This window comes from Syngnathus typhle, linkage group LG3 (assembly GCF_033458585.1).
Source record: "Syngnathus typhle isolate RoL2023-S1 ecotype Sweden linkage group LG3, RoL_Styp_1.0, whole genome shotgun sequence".
NCBI lineage: Eukaryota > Metazoa > Chordata > Actinopteri > Syngnathiformes > Syngnathidae > Syngnathus > Syngnathus typhle.
Window position 1 is genome coordinate 4,236,538 of NC_083740.1, and position 17,364 is coordinate 4,253,901.

Sequence of the window (17,364 nt, forward strand, 5' to 3'; positions counted from 1 at the left end):
TTTGTAAGAATAAACCCATTCTCATTTTTGATGAACACTTGGGCCTATTACACTACTGTATTTTATTTTCGGTCATGATTGTGGTACTTGGAGCGCGACGATGAGCCTTCATAAACGATTGTCGCTGTCTCTTCAGGAGTTGGGTATAACGATTTTCAGATGGATTAATCGCCATTCAGTAATTTCAGCCACAGTAGACCACTAGTATAATTAGTATCATCTAATATCATCCATCCGTCACAATTAAAGCAGATTTTCTTTTTCCACAAAAATTTGAACGCAGCATTGGTACGAAACCAATAGCGCGCCCCCTTCTGGTTGATAGTCGCCACTCTTTTTGGCATCATTACCCGCAGACACGCCGCGCTCAAAACAAGCCAGCAGCTCTACGCGCTCAGCTCTCTTCCTTGTCGGCTGGCCTGAGTGGGAGGAGGACGTGTGGATTGAGTCACTCGTGGAAGCTCTGTTTAAAAAAAAAAAAAAAAACCGCACACGTTTACGTGCGGAGCGTGCTGCTAGTCTACCGTTCTCTTCCTCCAGCGGATTTGAGGAAACCCCCCTTGTGAGAGGAGACGAAGACCAGGACGACGCATCCTTCAATTCCACGCGTTTCTGCATCCTTTTTTTTTTACTAAAGAAACTAACATCCTTGAGCCCAGATTTTTTACAAATTATTTTATTACTTGTAGTAGTCACAGTTAGTAGCACCGCCACAGGCGGACGTACGTGATGAAGTCCCCCCAAGCCGCGGCATTGGGCGACGTCAATTTCAATTGAGGATTTTTACTGTTTATTTATTTACCTCCGTAGTCTTGAACTTGCAGACTACAAGTGAAACTGAAACAGAAGACAACAGCGACGTTTTGCAACGTGCCTATTTGGTGAGTGAGTGGACATTTCTTCACGACCTCTTTCACTGACATAATTACTACTAGCTAGCTAACATCACTTGGCAACGAGCACCGATGCTACCAAGCTGTTGAAAAAAAAACGGGGCACTTAAACGTCATCAAAACGCTCAACGATTCATGGATGACTTGTTTTTGTTGATGTGGACTGAAACTACGCTTTTGCTTTTACGATGTGCTGATTCCCAGGGGGTTTATTGAGCTAGCAAGCGAGCCTACGCCCCTACGTCCTTTTCCACAAGATTTGGTCACACTCGGCCGCTAATTAAAAAGGCCAACTTGCATTGACGGACGACCTTGTGTGTAAAATTCCTCCTTGGGCTATTTGTCCTAGTGGTCAAATGTCAAACGGTGTTATTTCCATTCTTGTCGACGTGACTTAAGCTCATTGTCATCATCATGTCACAGTGACCCACACAATATTAGGTACACATGCTGGTGGAGTTGTATTAAGCATTATTTGCTTTCATTATTTGGAGTTTGGGCAATTCTGAGTCTTCATCTGAACGCTTTGTGCGTGCGTGTGTTTGTGTGTTTCCAGGCATGCAAACTCCATTTGACATTTGAACCCGCAAAGCCTTTTATAAGGTGAAGCAAACACACTACCCTCTGCTCCACTGTGTATTTTATCGATCCTTTTATTTTTATACCACTTGTCCTTATTAGGGTCGTCGGTGAGCCGCAGCCAAACCCTGCTTGACTTTGGCTGAGAGATCCAGACCACCCTGGACGGGTCCAAAGTCAATTGTAGGTGTCATATAGCCAAACGAACATTTATCAAACATAAAATGCATAAAAATGCATATTATTATTATTTTTTAATATATTTATTGTTAGCTCGTCAGTTAAACATTACAACCAGTCAAACAAAATCACATGTATGCATTCAAATACAAGCGTGTGCTCATTTCATATTTATGGTATGACATTTTGGATACTCCCTACAGAAAATGACATAACCTGACATCTCACAGCTGCTGATGGGTGTAACATTGCACAGAAGACATGAATTTAACAATATGAACTTACTATTGCGTAATGTTCCAACCTTGTGTTCCCCGGAGATGAATTACAGCTTTGAAACAACCATTGTATCATTTTTTAATAAAGCAGCAGACGATTGATCATTTTTGGACTTGGATTGCTCGTCACAGGTTTAACAAATGAAGTCATTCATCTAGGACCTTTGCGGCATTGGAGCAGTTTTGGGAAGGAATCATGTAGGTGCCACTTAGTGTCTCAGTAAGGTGCCGCTGTTGTTTGAGCACGCTCCGTTTCTAGCAGACTCCTGCAAATGTTGCTCCGGTATGTTGAGGGTTCCCGTAAAGCGCCTGGTGCTACAGAAATAACATCTGCATTTTTTTTTTTTTCTTTTGGAACAACTCCAAAATTAATTCCTTGTCTCCATCCATTTTCTGTGGAGCCTATTAATATAATCATCAGTCTGCTCTTGTAGAGGACTACAAAAACGGTTGAGAGGTTGAAGTTCTGAAGATTCGGCCATGGAGTTTAACAAGTTCCTCTCGGTTATGTTTATACGATCAGGTCTGCTCCTGCAATCACGCTAGCGGGAGGCTTTTATCTTGTCTCTGATTCCTTAATGTTCCGGATTGATCTTGGCTTGCGGTTATTGCTGGCTCCAGTAAATGTGTCATAAGTTATACGAGACCTTCCTAGAGTGCTTTCCCAGCTTGCTATCTCATCTAAGGTCATTTTCATTCACACGATTGATTTTTAAAAGATCTGCTTTGTTACCGACATACCAGAAATGATACATGAAGCCGTCCCGCTAAGTGTTTGTTAGCCAACATGGTTCGATCCGACATTACACAGCTCAGGAAATCTAGTAAGCTATGTTGCCCAACCTTACACTTGACACGTAACCTTCATGCTCGGACATATACGACGTATTGTATAATCGGTTTCACCATATTTTTGAAATAGCTTTTATGCAGGAAGGAACATGTATGCTGAGCAATACTCGTCCTTATCTTGACACTTGCATACTGTAGTGCCTTGAAAAGTTTCTTCACCAATACTGATGATTTTTTTTTTTTTTATCCCGGTGGAGTAATCTACGACTACAGTTTAAAGTAGGCCCATTGCGCAATTGGTCAAATTTGTTCTCCCTTCCCAGTAGCTGATAACCGCAGAACTGTCTAAGCGTGACCTTGCGTTCATGACTCGAGAGGGAATGTAGTACTTCGACAGCCACGCAGCTTGCTGTTAAACATTAACCCATCTGCATAATTGAGGAACTTGATTTGTGTAGAAGGGTGAAAAGTTTAAAAAAAAAAAAAAAAGTTGGGGGACAGCTGTGTGTGTCAGTTCCTCTTCTTTGTGGCAGCTTGTGTTACTTTCAGAGAGGCCACGCTGGAATGGTGGGCTTTACTTTTGGAAAGGGGGGTCCGGGGGGGAGCAGAAGAGCAAATTTAGAAAAGGTCATGACCTCTTTTTTTTTAGCGTTGTTCGGAGCATTATTACTTCTCATAGCCAATCTCCCGAACATCTATTTAACAAACGCAGATTAGGTGTCTTTATAAGCGATAAAAATAATCAATAAGTGTTCCCATCGCAAACTGCTATTTACTGTGAATTAACAACCGCACTTAAAACTTTTATTGGCATTCGGGATGAGTCAGTCAGGCTTAACTGTTCAACTGTGTTGCCTTCTGCTCCAAGCCACAATCTTAATGTGGACATGTCAAATAAACATTGGGACCTGCTGCATATTTCCTTGTTCTGCCTCTGAGGCACCGGTCTTTGGTCCAACCCTTAAGCATATTAGGTTTCAGATTTGCATGCTGCTAGTGGAAATTTCCACTTCTCCTTGGAGCTACTACTCCTGAACAAAATGCCTTGGAGGTCGGTGGAAATGACCTTTTTTTTTGGGTATCCCAACAAATCTATATTAAGGGTTTTGGAAAATGACCAATGTTTTGGTAGCTGTGAGTCACGCGAGGGTTGCTCTTGAGTGACAGCCTGGCATCATTATTAAGTTTGATACAATTCAGTAATTCAATGCCGTGTTGCTATATTGAGACAGTGGAAACGACAGAGTATTTGATGACAATAAAACCTCGGCAAAGTCGCCTTATCGTCATTGACGATGGCTGCAAAGAGTTTGTGTGCCTGATTTTGCTCATTAATGAATGGGATGCAAAAAGTGTGTTTGTGATAATATGAAACTTTTCTCCCTCGAAGGGAATGTCAAAGCTTCTGTGTAAGGCATTTATAACAATTTGTAACCTACTTCAGGACCAAATAAATAAGCAAAAGGCATCCGGCAACTTCCTGTTGAGTTGCCTAGCCTAAGTTTGAACTTTGCCCTCCGAGGCGACCGACCGGATTTGCAAGGCTCGTCTCAGACTTTTTAGCTCGGATTCTGATTCGAGTCATTTGACCATCGCCACGGTGTTGCACGTCTAGAATGTTGCCGGTCTCTCCGTGTTGACATTTCCCGTCCACTTGGTGGAGACGGGAATCGTGATGGCATTTTTTTTTCTCTCCTGAGAGCAATACTGGAAAACATTAAATGACTGCTGTCAAACTTGGGATATAATGAAGTTGCACTCAGAGGGACAGATTTAAAACCTCGTGTAAATAAATATGTCTTCTCCTTATCCCACCGCAATGGGTGCAGTTGAAATCCGCGGCATCATTTGGAGGTCAACGCACAACGTGGGCTCACATTTCGTGGCTTTCACAAAAACTCCCTCTGTCAGGATGTTTGCAAATGGGGGAGGATCTTTAGTCACTTTCACAAGGAGTGAATGTTTATTCCTGGGCTGTGCTCCTCCTTGCAAAGGGGGGAATAGACATGTCCAGTCATGTCCTTTTTCTTCGATTCTGGACGAGCCCCTTGACTACCTTTGTTGATAGCTTCAGTCTTTATGGATTATGTTTATTTGCGGGAAGCAGCCTCAGTTAACACCCTTGGTAAAATATTTGTATAACACGTTATGTCATTCGTTCATGATTCATGTGTTTTGTTGAAGTCATTGTATTCATTTGCTTTCCTGTCTGTTGACAGACACAGTTAGCTGTGTTGTTTCATTTTTTTTATGAAGGCCTTAGTTTACTGAACCTATCGATTTAGTGGAATTGTGGTGAGGACGTTTGCCCTTGCGGTCAGGAATCGCTGAACTCTTTATTGGACTTTAAATGGTTGTTTGTCAATATGACTGGGGAATAATCATGTATTCCAATCTGTCATATTGAAAGTAAAATTCACTTGAATAGCCTTTTAGTTTCACTTTGTCTTTCGACTAGTTGTTTCTTTGCTGCCCAGCGTGGACACGTATATTGTGATTCGTCTGATTGTGGACTCTTTTGCTTTACAGAACATCCATGAGCTCGGATTTTTCACACTACACTTTCAGGATGCCAAATATCGGGTTCCAGAACCTGCCCCTTAATATCTACATTGTTGTGTTTGGGACAGCCATCTTTGTCTTCATCCTCAGCCTCCTCTTCTGCTGCTACCTCATAAGGTAAACACTTTTTTTACCTTGGTCATCTGAATTGGACATTGTGGAGTGTATGCGCCATCATCTCATTCCTATGCACAATGGAATAGACAAAAACAAATATTGTAAAGCAGTCAACCTTAGCAACCCGCAAGGTCAGCCACCTCTACAAATATTGCAACATGTAGCACGGGCAGTGTTGTTTTTTCTCGGGAGGATCTAGTGTGATCAAGGTTCCACTGGCTTTTAGAGTTAAATAGAAATCACACTAAGGGCCCTATTTTTCATTTCCAGTGTAAGTTTAGTGCAAAATGCTGTTTTGGTTTTGTTTTTGGCGTTGTGAGCGTGAACACAGACAAGTTGTGTCCTGGCCAATGGCAGCGGCTCCACTCATTCCTTTTGAATTTAAGGCAGGAAAGGTTGGTTCAATTTGTATTTCCCATTTAGTCATATATCATTGTTAGCCAGTGAGAGTAACTGAACAAAATAAATCTATTATGGTTTGTTGAAATCAATATTTTGGAAGTGGTATTATAAAATGTGCATCGAGAGAGCCATGATAGTGTCACCCTGAAGCCTGTCCCCGACTTTTAGGAGTCTCTGCATAGTTACGTGCTGACTTTTCTTTTTTTTTTTTAAATATAAATTAAGAAATGTCCGTTTTTCTCCGAGACTGTGCTGCTTGTTTTACAGATCCCTCTCACTCTGCAGCGAGAGGTTAAGGTTACTTGTAATGGAGGTAAATCTTACAAACCCACAAATTTCTCTTATACCTCTCGCTCATCCTTCCCCCTTGTCCTCCATGTTTATCGTCACTCTTGTAGCCTAGACGTTCCTTTTTAAGCGCTGTGCCTGTTCTCTCCTCATTCCGATGATTTTATTTCGCAGTCTTTATGAGGATCTACGGCGAGAGTTTCAAGCAAAACCGGGCCCTGCCTCTTACGTTGGCATTCATTAGGATTTTGTTTTTGAAATGATTTCTTAGGAATGTAATTTCTGCTCGTAAGGTGTTTTCTGAGCACAAACCAAACAGTTAGGTTTTTACTCAACCTGTAATTGGTTAATCCATTGCCAGTGATTCTTATGACCGCAAATCCAGTCATGTGGAACAAAAGCAACACAAACAACCTCCTCAACCGCCCTCTCGTAGTTGCGAAATGTAGCACCTTTTCGATTTTGCTATCACCTGCTTTCCATGTCGCATATCTTCAAATTGATGTCATGACAAGGAGAGGGCATTCAAGTTTCTATTTTTCTGTTCTCCCCCTGCACCCCCAGGATCTTTGAATTCTCTGTGTAGAAATGACGTGGGAGGCAAGTGGCTAATCGGAAGGATGTTTTTGTCTTTTCGTCTCCCCAGGTTACGGCACCAGGCGCACAAAGAGCTCTATGCATACAAACAAGTAAGCACTTTGAGAACACTACACACTGAAATCAAAAGAGAGGGTCTGTTTTTATTTTATTTTTTTTAATTTTCTGTACACTCAACTTAACCTGGTGTAAAAGGGGAGGGACAGCTGCTGTCTTTATTTACTTGCATTTTCTGACTGTGATGTCATCATAGTTACTTAAGCTCCCTTTTTAGTTGATAAATAGTGACGTCAAATCTAAAAGATGAGATGAACACAGCTCCACTGTTTATATTCTAAGATGGATGGTTGAAGTTGTGACAAACCTTCCCCCTCAAGTTATTGCTTCCTAAAATTTCAAACCTTCTCTCTTCTCACTGCGACTAATGTTTTTCTTCTGCCGATATTTCTTTCAGGTTATTCAGAAGGAAAAGGTGAAAGAGTTAAATTTGCATGAGGTGAGTTGTCCTCTTTCTTATTCATGGTCAATCAATTGAATAATGACACTATGGAAGAAACTGCAGTTATTTAGAATAGGAGGTCATTATTTGTGAGAATACAACCTTGGATGCATTTGTTGTTCATCTGCACTTGGGCATTGTGTTTTTTTTTTGTGTTTTTTTCTGCCTTGTTGTGTCCAACTGTCAAAACAAGCATCGGGAGTTTCTTGTTTATGTCATCACAAACAGAGAGAAGGCATCTGACAGTGTCATGTGAGTCGCCTCCGCGACACGGACAACTATCGGCAATGTTACTCGCACAGGCAGAAAGTGTTAGAAGACCACCTACTTTTTGGGTCCCACCCTGGGAAAGCGTGCAGCGCTTTCAGTCTTCTCATTTCACAGTGTTTAAAATACCACAGGGGCCAGATGGACCTGCAAGAGTGTTTTTATTGTTGTCTGAAGATATTTGAATCCCTCTAAGCTCACAACGTTGACAGCACGATGACCTCTCGCTAGGCTAAGTGAACATGTGCCAGACTGAGAGCCAGATTGGTCCTGTCCGTTTTCATTTGGTCTTGGGAGGGTTTATTTCCAATTATTATTTTCATCCATGGGAAGGTGCGAAGGTGTTAGATGTCCTCTTAAGAAAGAAAGAAAAAAAAATCAACACAAAAATAAATCCTTGCTCGCTCTCTTGCAGATATGCGCGGTGTGCTTGGAGGAGTTCAAGCAAAAAGACGAGCTGGGGATATGTCCGTGCAAACATGCGTTTCATCGGAAGTAAGTGCAAAGCTTTGTTGTTGTCCTTTTTATTTATTTTTTTTATTTTATTTTATTTTTTTTCCAGTTCTGGGATGAAATTCAACGAGTCAACTTCCTCATAATTTAATGTTTGTTAGCTTCAAATTGGAACTATCATGATGAATGTGTAAGGGAACACTGCAAAGCAGGTGACCACTTCACCAAGTTAACTTTGCCCCACATACTCGCGCGCGCACACACACACACACACACAGCCCGCGCCCTTTCACCTCGGTTGTTTATACCAGTATGACACTTCTCTTGGCCTTGAATGACTGCCACTAAGTGTGAGCATGTGTGTGAGTGTGCATAACCCATAAGACATTTAATTATAATAAACCTGTAAACACAGGGGTAAGGAGACAAAATAGTGGAGGGAGGGGAAAAAAAAGAATCTCAATTTAATTGTTTTTCCAAATCATTCAGCCTTAATACAAATAATTGTTTTGTCGATACATTTCCTCTTCTCCATATGTGTCAGGTGCCTCATCAAGTGGCTGGAGGTGAGGAAAGTGTGCCCGCTGTGCAACATGCCCGTCTTACAGCTTGCCCAGCAGGCCGGCACTACGGAACCGCCAGTGCCGAGCCAACAGCCTCTGCCCGGTGTTGAAAACCTGGTCTAGTAGACCTGAAACCGACATAATGGTGACACTATTTGTACACACACAAATATAACAGTGGGCTGTATAGGTCCAATTTGTCGTGACTCTGTGGACCCGTCTGGTGAAAAAAGACGCTTGGACTAACTTCACGTTGACTCCTAAAAAAATATTTTTCACTTATCGCTTGGATTGCTCAGCAACTGGATTAACCTTTTCTCTTTCTTCATGGACACGGAAAGAACATTGATGCGGTTCATAACCAAAGCACTTTTTTTTTTTTTTTTCCTGTGGACACCAGCTGAAGAGCAGGACGACAACAAACACAGCAGCCGAGATCTACAATATATAATCTCTTTTTTGTATTTTATTTGATCATTATTTAATTTAAACAGCACTTTACAAGAAGTCAAAACTTAATTGCTTGCCATTGTGGCAGCATATGTTTTATAGCTAACTTTTGACCATTACTTCCATGTTTAGCGTAAAGCCTCCCAGGTTTTCGTTTTTTTTAATTGGTCAACTTTGACTCGCATCATTATTCTCAAAGGGACAAAATAAGACTTTTGCTAAATGTTCGGAAATGTTTGCACGTTTTCATTGCTCTTTGGATGGTTTTGTATTCTGTCCGGTCTAGAAGTGTGTTCCACTAAATAACCAAAATTACCATATTTCCCCCCCCCCCCCTCTTATAGTGGCTGTGCGGCGAAGGTGAGAGGACTAATTTACTAAACTCCAGAGAGTACGATTAGCGGTAAGACTTACAAGCATGTGGCTTTTATTTTGTCATTCATCGATTAATGCAGTGCTTCTCAATTATTTTCTGTTACGCCCCCCCCAGCAAGAAGAAAACTATTCGCGCCCCCCCTCCCCACCGTGACTATCCTAACTTGTCTTGTAAGTCGTAAAATGTTGCACTGTCGCAAACGTGACAGAAGTAACAATGAGAGCGCCACTGCCCCCTGCTGTAGTAAACGCGCAATTACACTTTATTCTAGTACTGCCAAAAAAAAAGCCTGTTCCCCAGGGTCACACGCGCCCCCCCAGGAATAGCACCGCGCCCCCCAAGGGGGGCGCGCCCCACTATTTGAGAAGCACTGGATTAATGTGTGATGTTAATCAGAGGCAAGGTCATTATCCGAGGAAAGATGGTACATTTGGATTTTGTCGTGCAATGTCTAAACGTGAGACATTGTGAAGAAAAATTAACAAAATTCCTTCAATGCCAAAAACCCGACTTCACGTGATGTGAATGTTTTTAAAGCAGTATTAGCATGAATGGAGCTAATTGTCGTTTGTTCACCTAAATATGTTTCATTGCATTTAATTTTTCGTGAGTTACCCTCTGCCCGAGTCAGCGCTCACTGGATGTAATGAAGCAGCATTTCCATTCACTCAGTCACTCACACACACACACACACACACACACACACACACACACACACACACACACACACACACACAGGATGCATGCTTCTCGAGCTTTCGCTTCTCGCTCCCTTTCTATACAGTTTCGTTTTGTTTGGACCACTGAGCCCTGCTTTTTTGTGTAGGTTTTTTTTTTGTGTCCCTGGTTGTGAGCTACTCTCACTAAAAGTGCTGATCATAAAAAAATATATATAAAGGCACCATCAGTAACATCCCAAAAATTGAAACGCAATTAAAAGTTACATAGATGCAACTTTAAGTCAAATGTCTAACAAAATTGGGAACAAGTGCTTCTCTACATTATCCTTTCTGGGAACAAAAAGTATATCCGTTGCTTCCTTCACTGTTGCTTTAATCACAGTTTTCCCATATGAACATGATTCAAAGAGCCAAGCTCTTGTGTGCTTTTGTTTTATTCTGACTCTTGGTCAACAACTTTGGCCACCGACCTACACTTTGAAATCCTGATTTGAGCGAACAAAACAGCAAAATTGAACAAACAAATTAGCAGTTTTTATTCTGTATTTTCCCATCACCACTTTAACATTTGCATTGCTAGTGTATTGATACCACAAGATCACTTTTAAACGGGGTGCACCAACCCCCACTCACCCACAACTCGCATAACTAGAGTTTTGGACATCACTTTAAACTATCATTTCCTTCCATCAATAAGTCTTACGTCTTATAATGTAAACATCCTGATTCTAGTCAAAGTACTAATGCAATGAAAAGGCAGGATATTTTTGCATCATTGAACAAATGTTGTGTAAAAGAGCAAAAGGAATGTTACAAATGGAGAGTTTCATTTGAATATTTGTGGATGCTTTAAGGTCAAGCACATGTTATTTATTCCTCTGTAGCTTTGTTGTGCCCATCGCACACAACCCCCCCCCCCCCCCCCCCCCCACTAATAATAATAATATAAAATATAGCAACCTTGACTTACACAAATGTTCTGTTTGTGGACGTTCACAGACATTGTTTGTAAAACTAAGAATTCTGCAGCAGAATATTTTTGGAGACAATAATACCTGTACAGTATTTGTAAGCTCTATTTTTGTATCTTACTATTTTGAGAGGAAAATACTATGATTTTGTTCTCATCTTTTTATTTGGCTAATTTCATGGTTATTTGTTTTAAAAAGAAAGCAACTGCATGTGACACACTTGAACTGTAATAAACGTTTCCAAGATTTGAGTCCTTTTCAGCGTTTGACTGACAAATCTGATGTCTAGTATTTATGAGGCTGAAATTCAAAATAAACTTGCAGTTCCATCGCCATCGTGTGGTCGTATAGCGTTACTGCAACTGAAAACACGGCTGACTAAACGTCTGCGTGCATTGCAGTTTTCTGTTTGGGTAAGTACACGACTGATTGATTTCATGTTTCAGTATTAATGTTAATTTGGCCGTTCCACCTTTCCTCCTCAAGCAGGTACTTGGTTTTGTATTTGAAATTGTCAACCTATATCGTTAACTGATATAATGCAAAAGATCAACTGGTTTTGACCAAATAAAAGTCATAAAAATCAGCATACCTTTGCATAAATTTATTATTTATTTTCCTCAATGAATACCATTTAAATAAGTTACAATAGCTATACAATATTGCCTTTCCATATTTTCAGTCACACGTACATATTTATAAATGGCAGTAGAAACGATGGGGCAAAAATACTTGAACACGGTACAATAATCAACATGTTAAATTAAGTCTTGGTTAAATATATTTGACTCATTTCAATGACAACAATAAAACACGCCATCATCCGGATCTTTGTTTCGACCAGTCAACGTACATTTGGTGTCATTTTAAATGAAATCAACAAAGCCAGTGTATTTACATTGTGTAGAGTTTAAGGAGTGCCACGCAGAGGTGACTTAGAAGAACCCAGTTCACGCGGGTTGACATGACAGCGGCGCTTGTCGTCGTTGAGTTGTTAGCATTTGTTGCTGCTCCAGTGTTTGCACTCCCAGTTGTGGCGTTGCCAGTTGCTCCGTTTCCAGCTGTGGTTGCGCCATTGCCGGTCACAGCATTGCCAGATGTTGTTGCGGCATTGCCGGTCCCAGCGTTACCAGCTGTGGTTGCAGCGTTACCAGCTGTGGTTGCAGCGTTGCCAGTTGCTACGTTTCCAGCTGTAGTTGCGGCATTGCCGGTCGCCGCGTTACCAGCTGTGGTTGCAGCGTTACCAGCTGTGGTTGCAGCGTTGCCAGTTGCTACGTTTCCAGCTGTAGTTGCGGCATTGCCGGTCGCCGCGTTGCCAGCTGTGGTTGCAGCGTTACCAGCTGTGGTTGCAGCGTTACCAGCTGTGGTTGCAGCGTTACCAGCTGTGGTTGCAGCGTTACCAGTTGCTACGTTTCCAGCTGTAGTTGCGGCATTGCCGGTCGCCGCGTTGCCAGCTATGGTTGCAGCGTTACCAGCTGTGGTTGCAGCGTTACCAGCTGTGGTTGCAGCGTTGCCAGTTGCTACGTTTCCAGCTGTAGTTGCGGCATTGCCAGTCGCCGCGTTGCCAGCTGTGGTTGCAGCGTTACCAGCTGTGGTTGCAGCGTTACCAGCTGTGGTTGCAGCGTTACCAGCTGTGGTTGCAGCGTTACCAGCTGTGGTTGCAGCGTTACCAGCTGTGGTTGCAGCGTTTCCAGCTGTAGTTGCGGCATTGCCGGTCGCCGCGTTGCCAGCTGTGGTTGCAGCGTTACCAGCTGTGGTTGCAGCGTTACCAGCTGTGGTTGCAGCGTTGCCAGTTGCTACGTTTCCAGCTGTAGTTGCGGCATTGCCGGTCGCCGCGTTGCCAGCTGTGGTTGCAGCGTTACCAGCTGTGGTTGCAGCGTTACCAGCTGTGGTTGCAGCGTTACCAGTTGCTACGTTTCCAGCTGTAGTTGCGGCATTGCCGGTCGCTGCGTTGCCAGCTGTGGTTGCAGCGTTGCCAGCTGTGGTTGCAGCGTTACCAGCTGTGGTTGCAGCGTTACCAGCTGTGGTTGCAGCGTTACCAGTTGCTACGTTTCCAGCTGTAGTTGCGGCATTGCCGGTCGCCGCGTTGCCAGCTGTGGTTGCAGCGTTACCAGGTGTGGTTGCACCATTACCAGCTGTGGTTGCAGCGTTACCAGTTGCTACGTTTCCAGCTGTAGTTGCTGCATTGCCGGTCGCCGCGTTGCCAGCTGTGGTTGCAGCGTTACCAGCTGTGGTTGCAGCGTTACCAGTTGCTACGTTTCCAGCTGTAGTTGCAGCATTGCCGGTCACAGCATTGCCAGCTGTGGTTGCAGCATTGCCAGTCGCGGCGTTACCGGCTGTGGTCACGGCATTGCTGGTCACAGCATTGGACGTAGTGAGGGCAGGTGTCTGAGCATTTATGGATGCTGTGAAATACAACAAAACAATCAGACGAGTTTGTATATCATCCTCAATAGATGTGAACTGCAGGAATAAAAGCTTACCAATGAGCAGGAGTTGGAGCAGGATTAGCAAAAGCATTTTTTTCAGCAAATGAAATCTCACAAGTATGTACCTAAAAACAAAAAAAGGAAGAATGATGTTAATTGTAAAATTTGCGCAAGAAAAATGAAAAGAAAAATCATCAGGGTTAAAAACAAGTTCTGTATATAGGATGTAACTTGTAATACAAAAGTAAAGTAAATACTTTCTTTTCAGTAAAGTCCAAACATTACACACAAATACACATTTTCATGAGAAATAAAATGGTACATGGGAGAAGTCTTTCTTCAAATGACAATGAAATTGAAACGGTATTAGAAGAAATTAAAAACTAAACGAGTGAAGCTTTAACACTACGAGGGAGAAAAAGACACAAAGCTATTGGATTTAACAGAAGAGGAACTCGGAAATATATGGCAGTATTGTGAGGAAAAATATGTAGTGATTAAAAAATGTCATACACTTGAAAAATAGCATTTCTACAAAAAAAAAAAAAAAACATGAGGGCAAAAATCTCAAATGTTTCCATATAAAGCAAAAAAAAATCTATGTCTAGTCATTAGTATTATTAATAATAATAAAAACATGTCTTTCTTTTCTGCAGAAATATGAAAACATGGTAACAGTCAAAAAAAGAAATATACTTACACAGTGTTGACTTGTGTTTCTGCGTCTTAGATGACTTGAAGCCTGGTGTGTCTAGTTGTATGTGACTTTGACCTCTTTATAGGCCTGGTGACAACCAAAAGATGTATTGTGATCATTCCTTCCACCTTGCTCACCTTTGTCCTTTTCTTTTAGGGCTCATCGCATCATCGTGGCGTGGCCCCCTTGCAAAGCAAACAAGTGTGTACAAAGACGCACTTGTACGCCAGCACCGTGCTGACAATGCCGTCATCGCAGATCCCAGGATGCTTGTCTACAGAGGACATTTGCGGAATGAGCAAAAAAAGGTGGGGACGCGGGAGTTTTCTAAATTTAAGCCCCGTTATGTCAACAAGTAAAAAAATAAACACTACAGTGACATTTGATCTTAATGTATTCCAGAAAGAAAAGTTAGATTCTTAAAAAAAGTTACTTTTTATAAGGAAAAATAGTACTATGTCATATTTCAGTTTTTGAAAAGAGACACAATCAAGTAGTCACAAAATACAAGTGCAAATATTTATTTTGTTACAATTTCAGCCTCCATTGAAGAAACGAGGAGTAAATTCACTAAAACTGAGGTTTCTTTTTGTTTTTTTAAAGGTTTACAAGCAATTTGAGGGATTTGTTCAAAATGTTCCATATAAAACATAAATTATACTTGACCAAATGACTCAATTTGTCAAATAGTTTGCGGATAATAAAGCCATGAAAATAAAAACAGTTTGGCTAAATTGAGAATGAGAAACTTTTAATTGTATTGGTCTGCAAATATTTTCAAGATGACTAATTGATTCTAATGACGACAACAAACATATGTTATAGTGATACTAACCCACCAACAATATCACTGCCCAAAATTGCGTTAGTGATTGGACATCAAGTAACTATAATAATAAAAGGCTTAACTCTGATAACAAACACATATGGTGACGCAAGAGTCTGACATCCGTGGAAAAGAACATTCATTCTGACTGACTAAACTGAAGTTAGATGTAACATAACATGGGTTGTGCAGGCAGTGACAATTTCTGCAACTTTACCTTTAGGATCAAGTGGACCGTTCAGATAGACATGATGGGGAGAAGGAAAAAAAAAAAGTAGATATGATAAGACACTTCATTAGGTTATTGTGGCCATATTTTTTTAATCCATTGTGTTACATTTGTTAAACATAGATACTTCCAAGCTAAATATATAATGCATGTTTTAAAACATCATTTTACAAAAATGCTAAATGTTTAAACCACGCATGATGTTACTGTGGCTTTGTGGTAGTGACCAAGTATTGTTTGACGTGGTACAATGTAAAAAAAACAACAACTTGATTTTCACCTGTTCTTGCTAAACTGTGAATTATGGATGTATGCTGGCCAATGGAAAAAATAGTCATGCACTTCAGGGAATACTTCATTTAATAGAAAGATCTGCAAGTACAAAAATCACTGGGCGAAACCGAACTTGAGGGACCTGTACAGCAGCAATTGTATTATTAGTGCAGAATATTTTCAACGTTTTGCTTCCCACTGTCAAACAGAAAGCTTCAAAGATCTTGTGTACATAGGTCAAAAAAAAATGCAGGGCAGAAACAAAACGGAGACAAAGAAGTCTTTAAATCTGATTTTCACTTTTGTTGTTTTTTGCTCGCTTAGCTTTGTTGTTGTTTTTCTGGTTCTGGTTCTTCTTGTTGTTGTTGGACTTTTCCAGCAGTGCAAGTGTGTCGCGCTTCTCGATCTTCCTCAACTGCTTCTTCCTCATCCTCTTGAGCTTCGCCGTGTTTCGGATCTAACAACAAAAAAGCAAATTATTTAAAATATCATGCTGCAAACACTTCAGTTGTATTTTGTAGTACTGCAAGAATTTAACGACTGTTCATATTGATTATACGAGTTGAATTCCTGTCTAAATATTGTGACATTCAGCACAGGGGTTAAGTACATACCACTTCCACGACCTCCGCTTTGCGTTCGTTTTCCTCGCGCCGCTTCAAGTTCTCCTCTCGCCGTTTCCGCTTTTCCTGTGGAGGCAGCGAGTCACAGGGAAGTGAATAAGATTTGAAGATGTTGTTGTTTTTTTGTACGTACCTCTTTCGCTTGGGCTTTCTGCTCTTTTAGTTGCGACGAGTACTTCTGCACCAGTTGCTTCTCTCGCTTGGCCTGCATCTTTTTCTCCCAGGAGGTGCACAGCGCCGCATCTCGCACTAACGCCGAGAACCTACACAAACGCAATTAATTAAAAAAATGTACAAAATAACTGATTGGCATAACGTGTTCAGACACAAATTGACAAATGACTGGATAGCGTGCGTTATTTTGTTTTATTTTGAAGAAGCGACCAACACAGATATCATGTACATGCTGATGCATAATAATAATGTTATAAAACGTCACCTCTGTTTGTTGCGGTTCTTCCACACTCGTCCTGATTTTGGCTTCCCCAGAGGAATCACTACAGTCTCTTTTACATTAGTTCCCCGGCGAGGCTTCTTCTTAGGGGGTTGCGACTCCGTTTTAGGGGGTTGCGACTTCGTCTTTGGGGGTTGCGACTCCGTCTGAGGAGGTTGCGACTCCGTCTGAGGAGGTTGCGACTCCGTCTTTGGGGGTTGCGACTCCGTCTTTGGGGGTCGCGACTCCGTCTGAGGAGGTTGCGACTCCGTCTGAGGAGGTTGCGACTCCGTCTGAGGGGTCGCTGGTGCTCTTTCTACTGGAGCGGTTGTGGGTACTGTGTCAACCTCTGCTGCAGCGTCTGTACGAGGCTCAGGCTCCGGTTCGACACCTACGGCGGGCTTTTCCACCGTCTCCGATTCACCACACACTGCGGGCTTCTCCTGTACCGTTTCTTGGACGACACTCACAGTAGGATTCTCCTCAACCGGCTTCGGTGCCTGTTCCTCCAGCTCGTTCTGTTCTGTTATGACGGACCTTCTGGTCCTCCTGCTGGGAGTCCTTACCGGAGTTTCAGAGCTTTGGAGTGCGTAGGGGCGACGCACCACTCGGCCGCTTCGGGTCCGCGTGGTCATGGGCGGTGGGTCCTGGCCGTCTTCCACTACGTTCCCCGGTTTAGAAGCGTCGCTCACATCATTGCTTTTCGACATGTTTTCCTACGCCACTCTTAATTCTCTCTTCCCACGTGTGAAGTCAACTGAAGTTGACTCGGTAGTGGTTGCGGTGCCTACTTCCGTGTTATTGTAAACAACGTGTCTTTTCGCTACTGCCACCTTCTGGTTGGAGGACGAACTACAAACATCTCTGCGGAACAAAAATACAGCTCGTTTTTCTTCGTCGCTTTCAA

The 17,364-nt window shown here is 42.1% G+C and overlaps 3 protein-coding genes across 6 annotated transcripts; 1 reads left to right on the forward strand and 2 right to left on the reverse strand.

Moving 5' to 3' along the window:
• Positions 1–337: 337 nt before the first annotated feature.
• rnf24 (ring finger protein 24) lies at positions 338–9,366 on the forward strand. 4 transcript variants are annotated; one of them, XM_061273539.1, is made up of 8 exons: positions 338–881; positions 1,450–1,496; positions 1,575–1,655; positions 5,252–5,401; positions 6,738–6,780; positions 7,143–7,184; positions 7,870–7,949; positions 8,452–9,366. In XM_061273539.1, the coding sequence occupies exons 4-8, from the start codon at positions 5,259–5,261 to the stop codon at positions 8,591–8,593; spliced, it is 450 nt and encodes a 149-aa protein (XP_061129523.1). In that variant the 5' UTR covers positions 338–881; positions 1,450–1,496; positions 1,575–1,655; positions 5,252–5,258; the 3' UTR covers positions 8,594–9,366. The 4 variants fall into 4 exon arrangements, with proteins under 4 accessions (XP_061129523.1, XP_061129525.1, XP_061129522.1 ...); XM_061273541.1 differs by lacking the exon at positions 1,450–1,496; XM_061273538.1 differs by lacking the exons at positions 1,450–1,496; positions 1,575–1,655.
• Positions 9,367–10,488: 1,122 nt separating this feature from the next.
• On the reverse strand, positions 10,489–14,391 carry LOC133150900 (circumsporozoite protein-like). Its single transcript, XM_061273519.1, has 3 exons — positions 14,077–14,391; positions 13,431–13,501; positions 10,489–13,352 (listed from the first exon to the last, which is right to left on the reverse strand). The coding sequence occupies exons 2-3, from the start codon at positions 13,465–13,467 to the stop codon at positions 11,842–11,844; spliced, it is 1,548 nt and encodes a 515-aa protein (XP_061129503.1). The 5' UTR covers positions 13,468–13,501; positions 14,077–14,391; the 3' UTR covers positions 10,489–11,841.
• A 1,079-nt stretch (positions 14,392–15,470) lies between these two features.
• On the reverse strand, positions 15,471–17,261 carry ccdc86 (coiled-coil domain containing 86). The gene is made up of 4 exons (XM_061273526.1): positions 16,464–17,261; positions 16,158–16,287; positions 16,016–16,090; positions 15,471–15,858 (listed from the first exon to the last, which is right to left on the reverse strand). Exons 1-4 carry the CDS (start codon positions 17,165–17,167, stop codon positions 15,685–15,687), a joined length of 1,083 nt encoding a protein of 360 aa, XP_061129510.1. The 5' UTR covers positions 17,168–17,261; the 3' UTR covers positions 15,471–15,684.
• Between the last annotated feature and the right edge of the window lie 103 nt (positions 17,262–17,364).

What these genes read in the sequence shown, in the direction of transcription:
- rnf24 (XM_061273539.1), top strand. Translation starts at nt 5,259, where the DNA reads ATGAGCTCGGATTTTTCACACTACACTTTCAGGATGCCAAATATCGGG. An exon ending in AGCTCTATGCATACAAACAA is followed by an intron (nt 6,781 to 7,142) that starts GTAAGCACTTTG and finishes TATTTCTTTCAG; the next exon opens with GTTATTCAGAAGGAAAAGGT. An exon ending in AAACATGCGTTTCATCGGAA is followed by an intron (nt 7,950 to 8,451) that starts GTAAGTGCAAAG and finishes CATATGTGTCAG; the next exon opens with GTGCCTCATCAAGTGGCTGG.
- ccdc86 (XM_061273526.1), bottom strand. Translation starts at nt 17,167, where the DNA reads ATGTCGAAAAGCAATGATGTGAGCGACGCTTCTAAACCGGGGAACGTA. An exon ending in AAGAACCGCAACAAACAGAG is followed by an intron (nt 16,288 to 16,463) that starts GTGACGTTTTAT and finishes GCGTTTGTGTAG; the next exon opens with GTTCTCGGCGTTAGTGCGAG. An exon ending in AGAAAGCCCAAGCGAAAGAG is followed by an intron (nt 16,091 to 16,157) that starts GTACGTACAAAA and finishes CTGCCTCCACAG; the next exon opens with GAAAAGCGGAAACGGCGAGA.
- LOC133150900 (XM_061273519.1), bottom strand. Translation starts at nt 13,467, where the DNA reads ATGCTTTTGCTAATCCTGCTCCAACTCCTGCTCATTG. An exon ending in GCTCCAACTCCTGCTCATTG is followed by an intron (nt 13,353 to 13,430) that starts GTAAGCTTTTAT and finishes TGTATTTCACAG; the next exon opens with CATCCATAAATGCTCAGACA.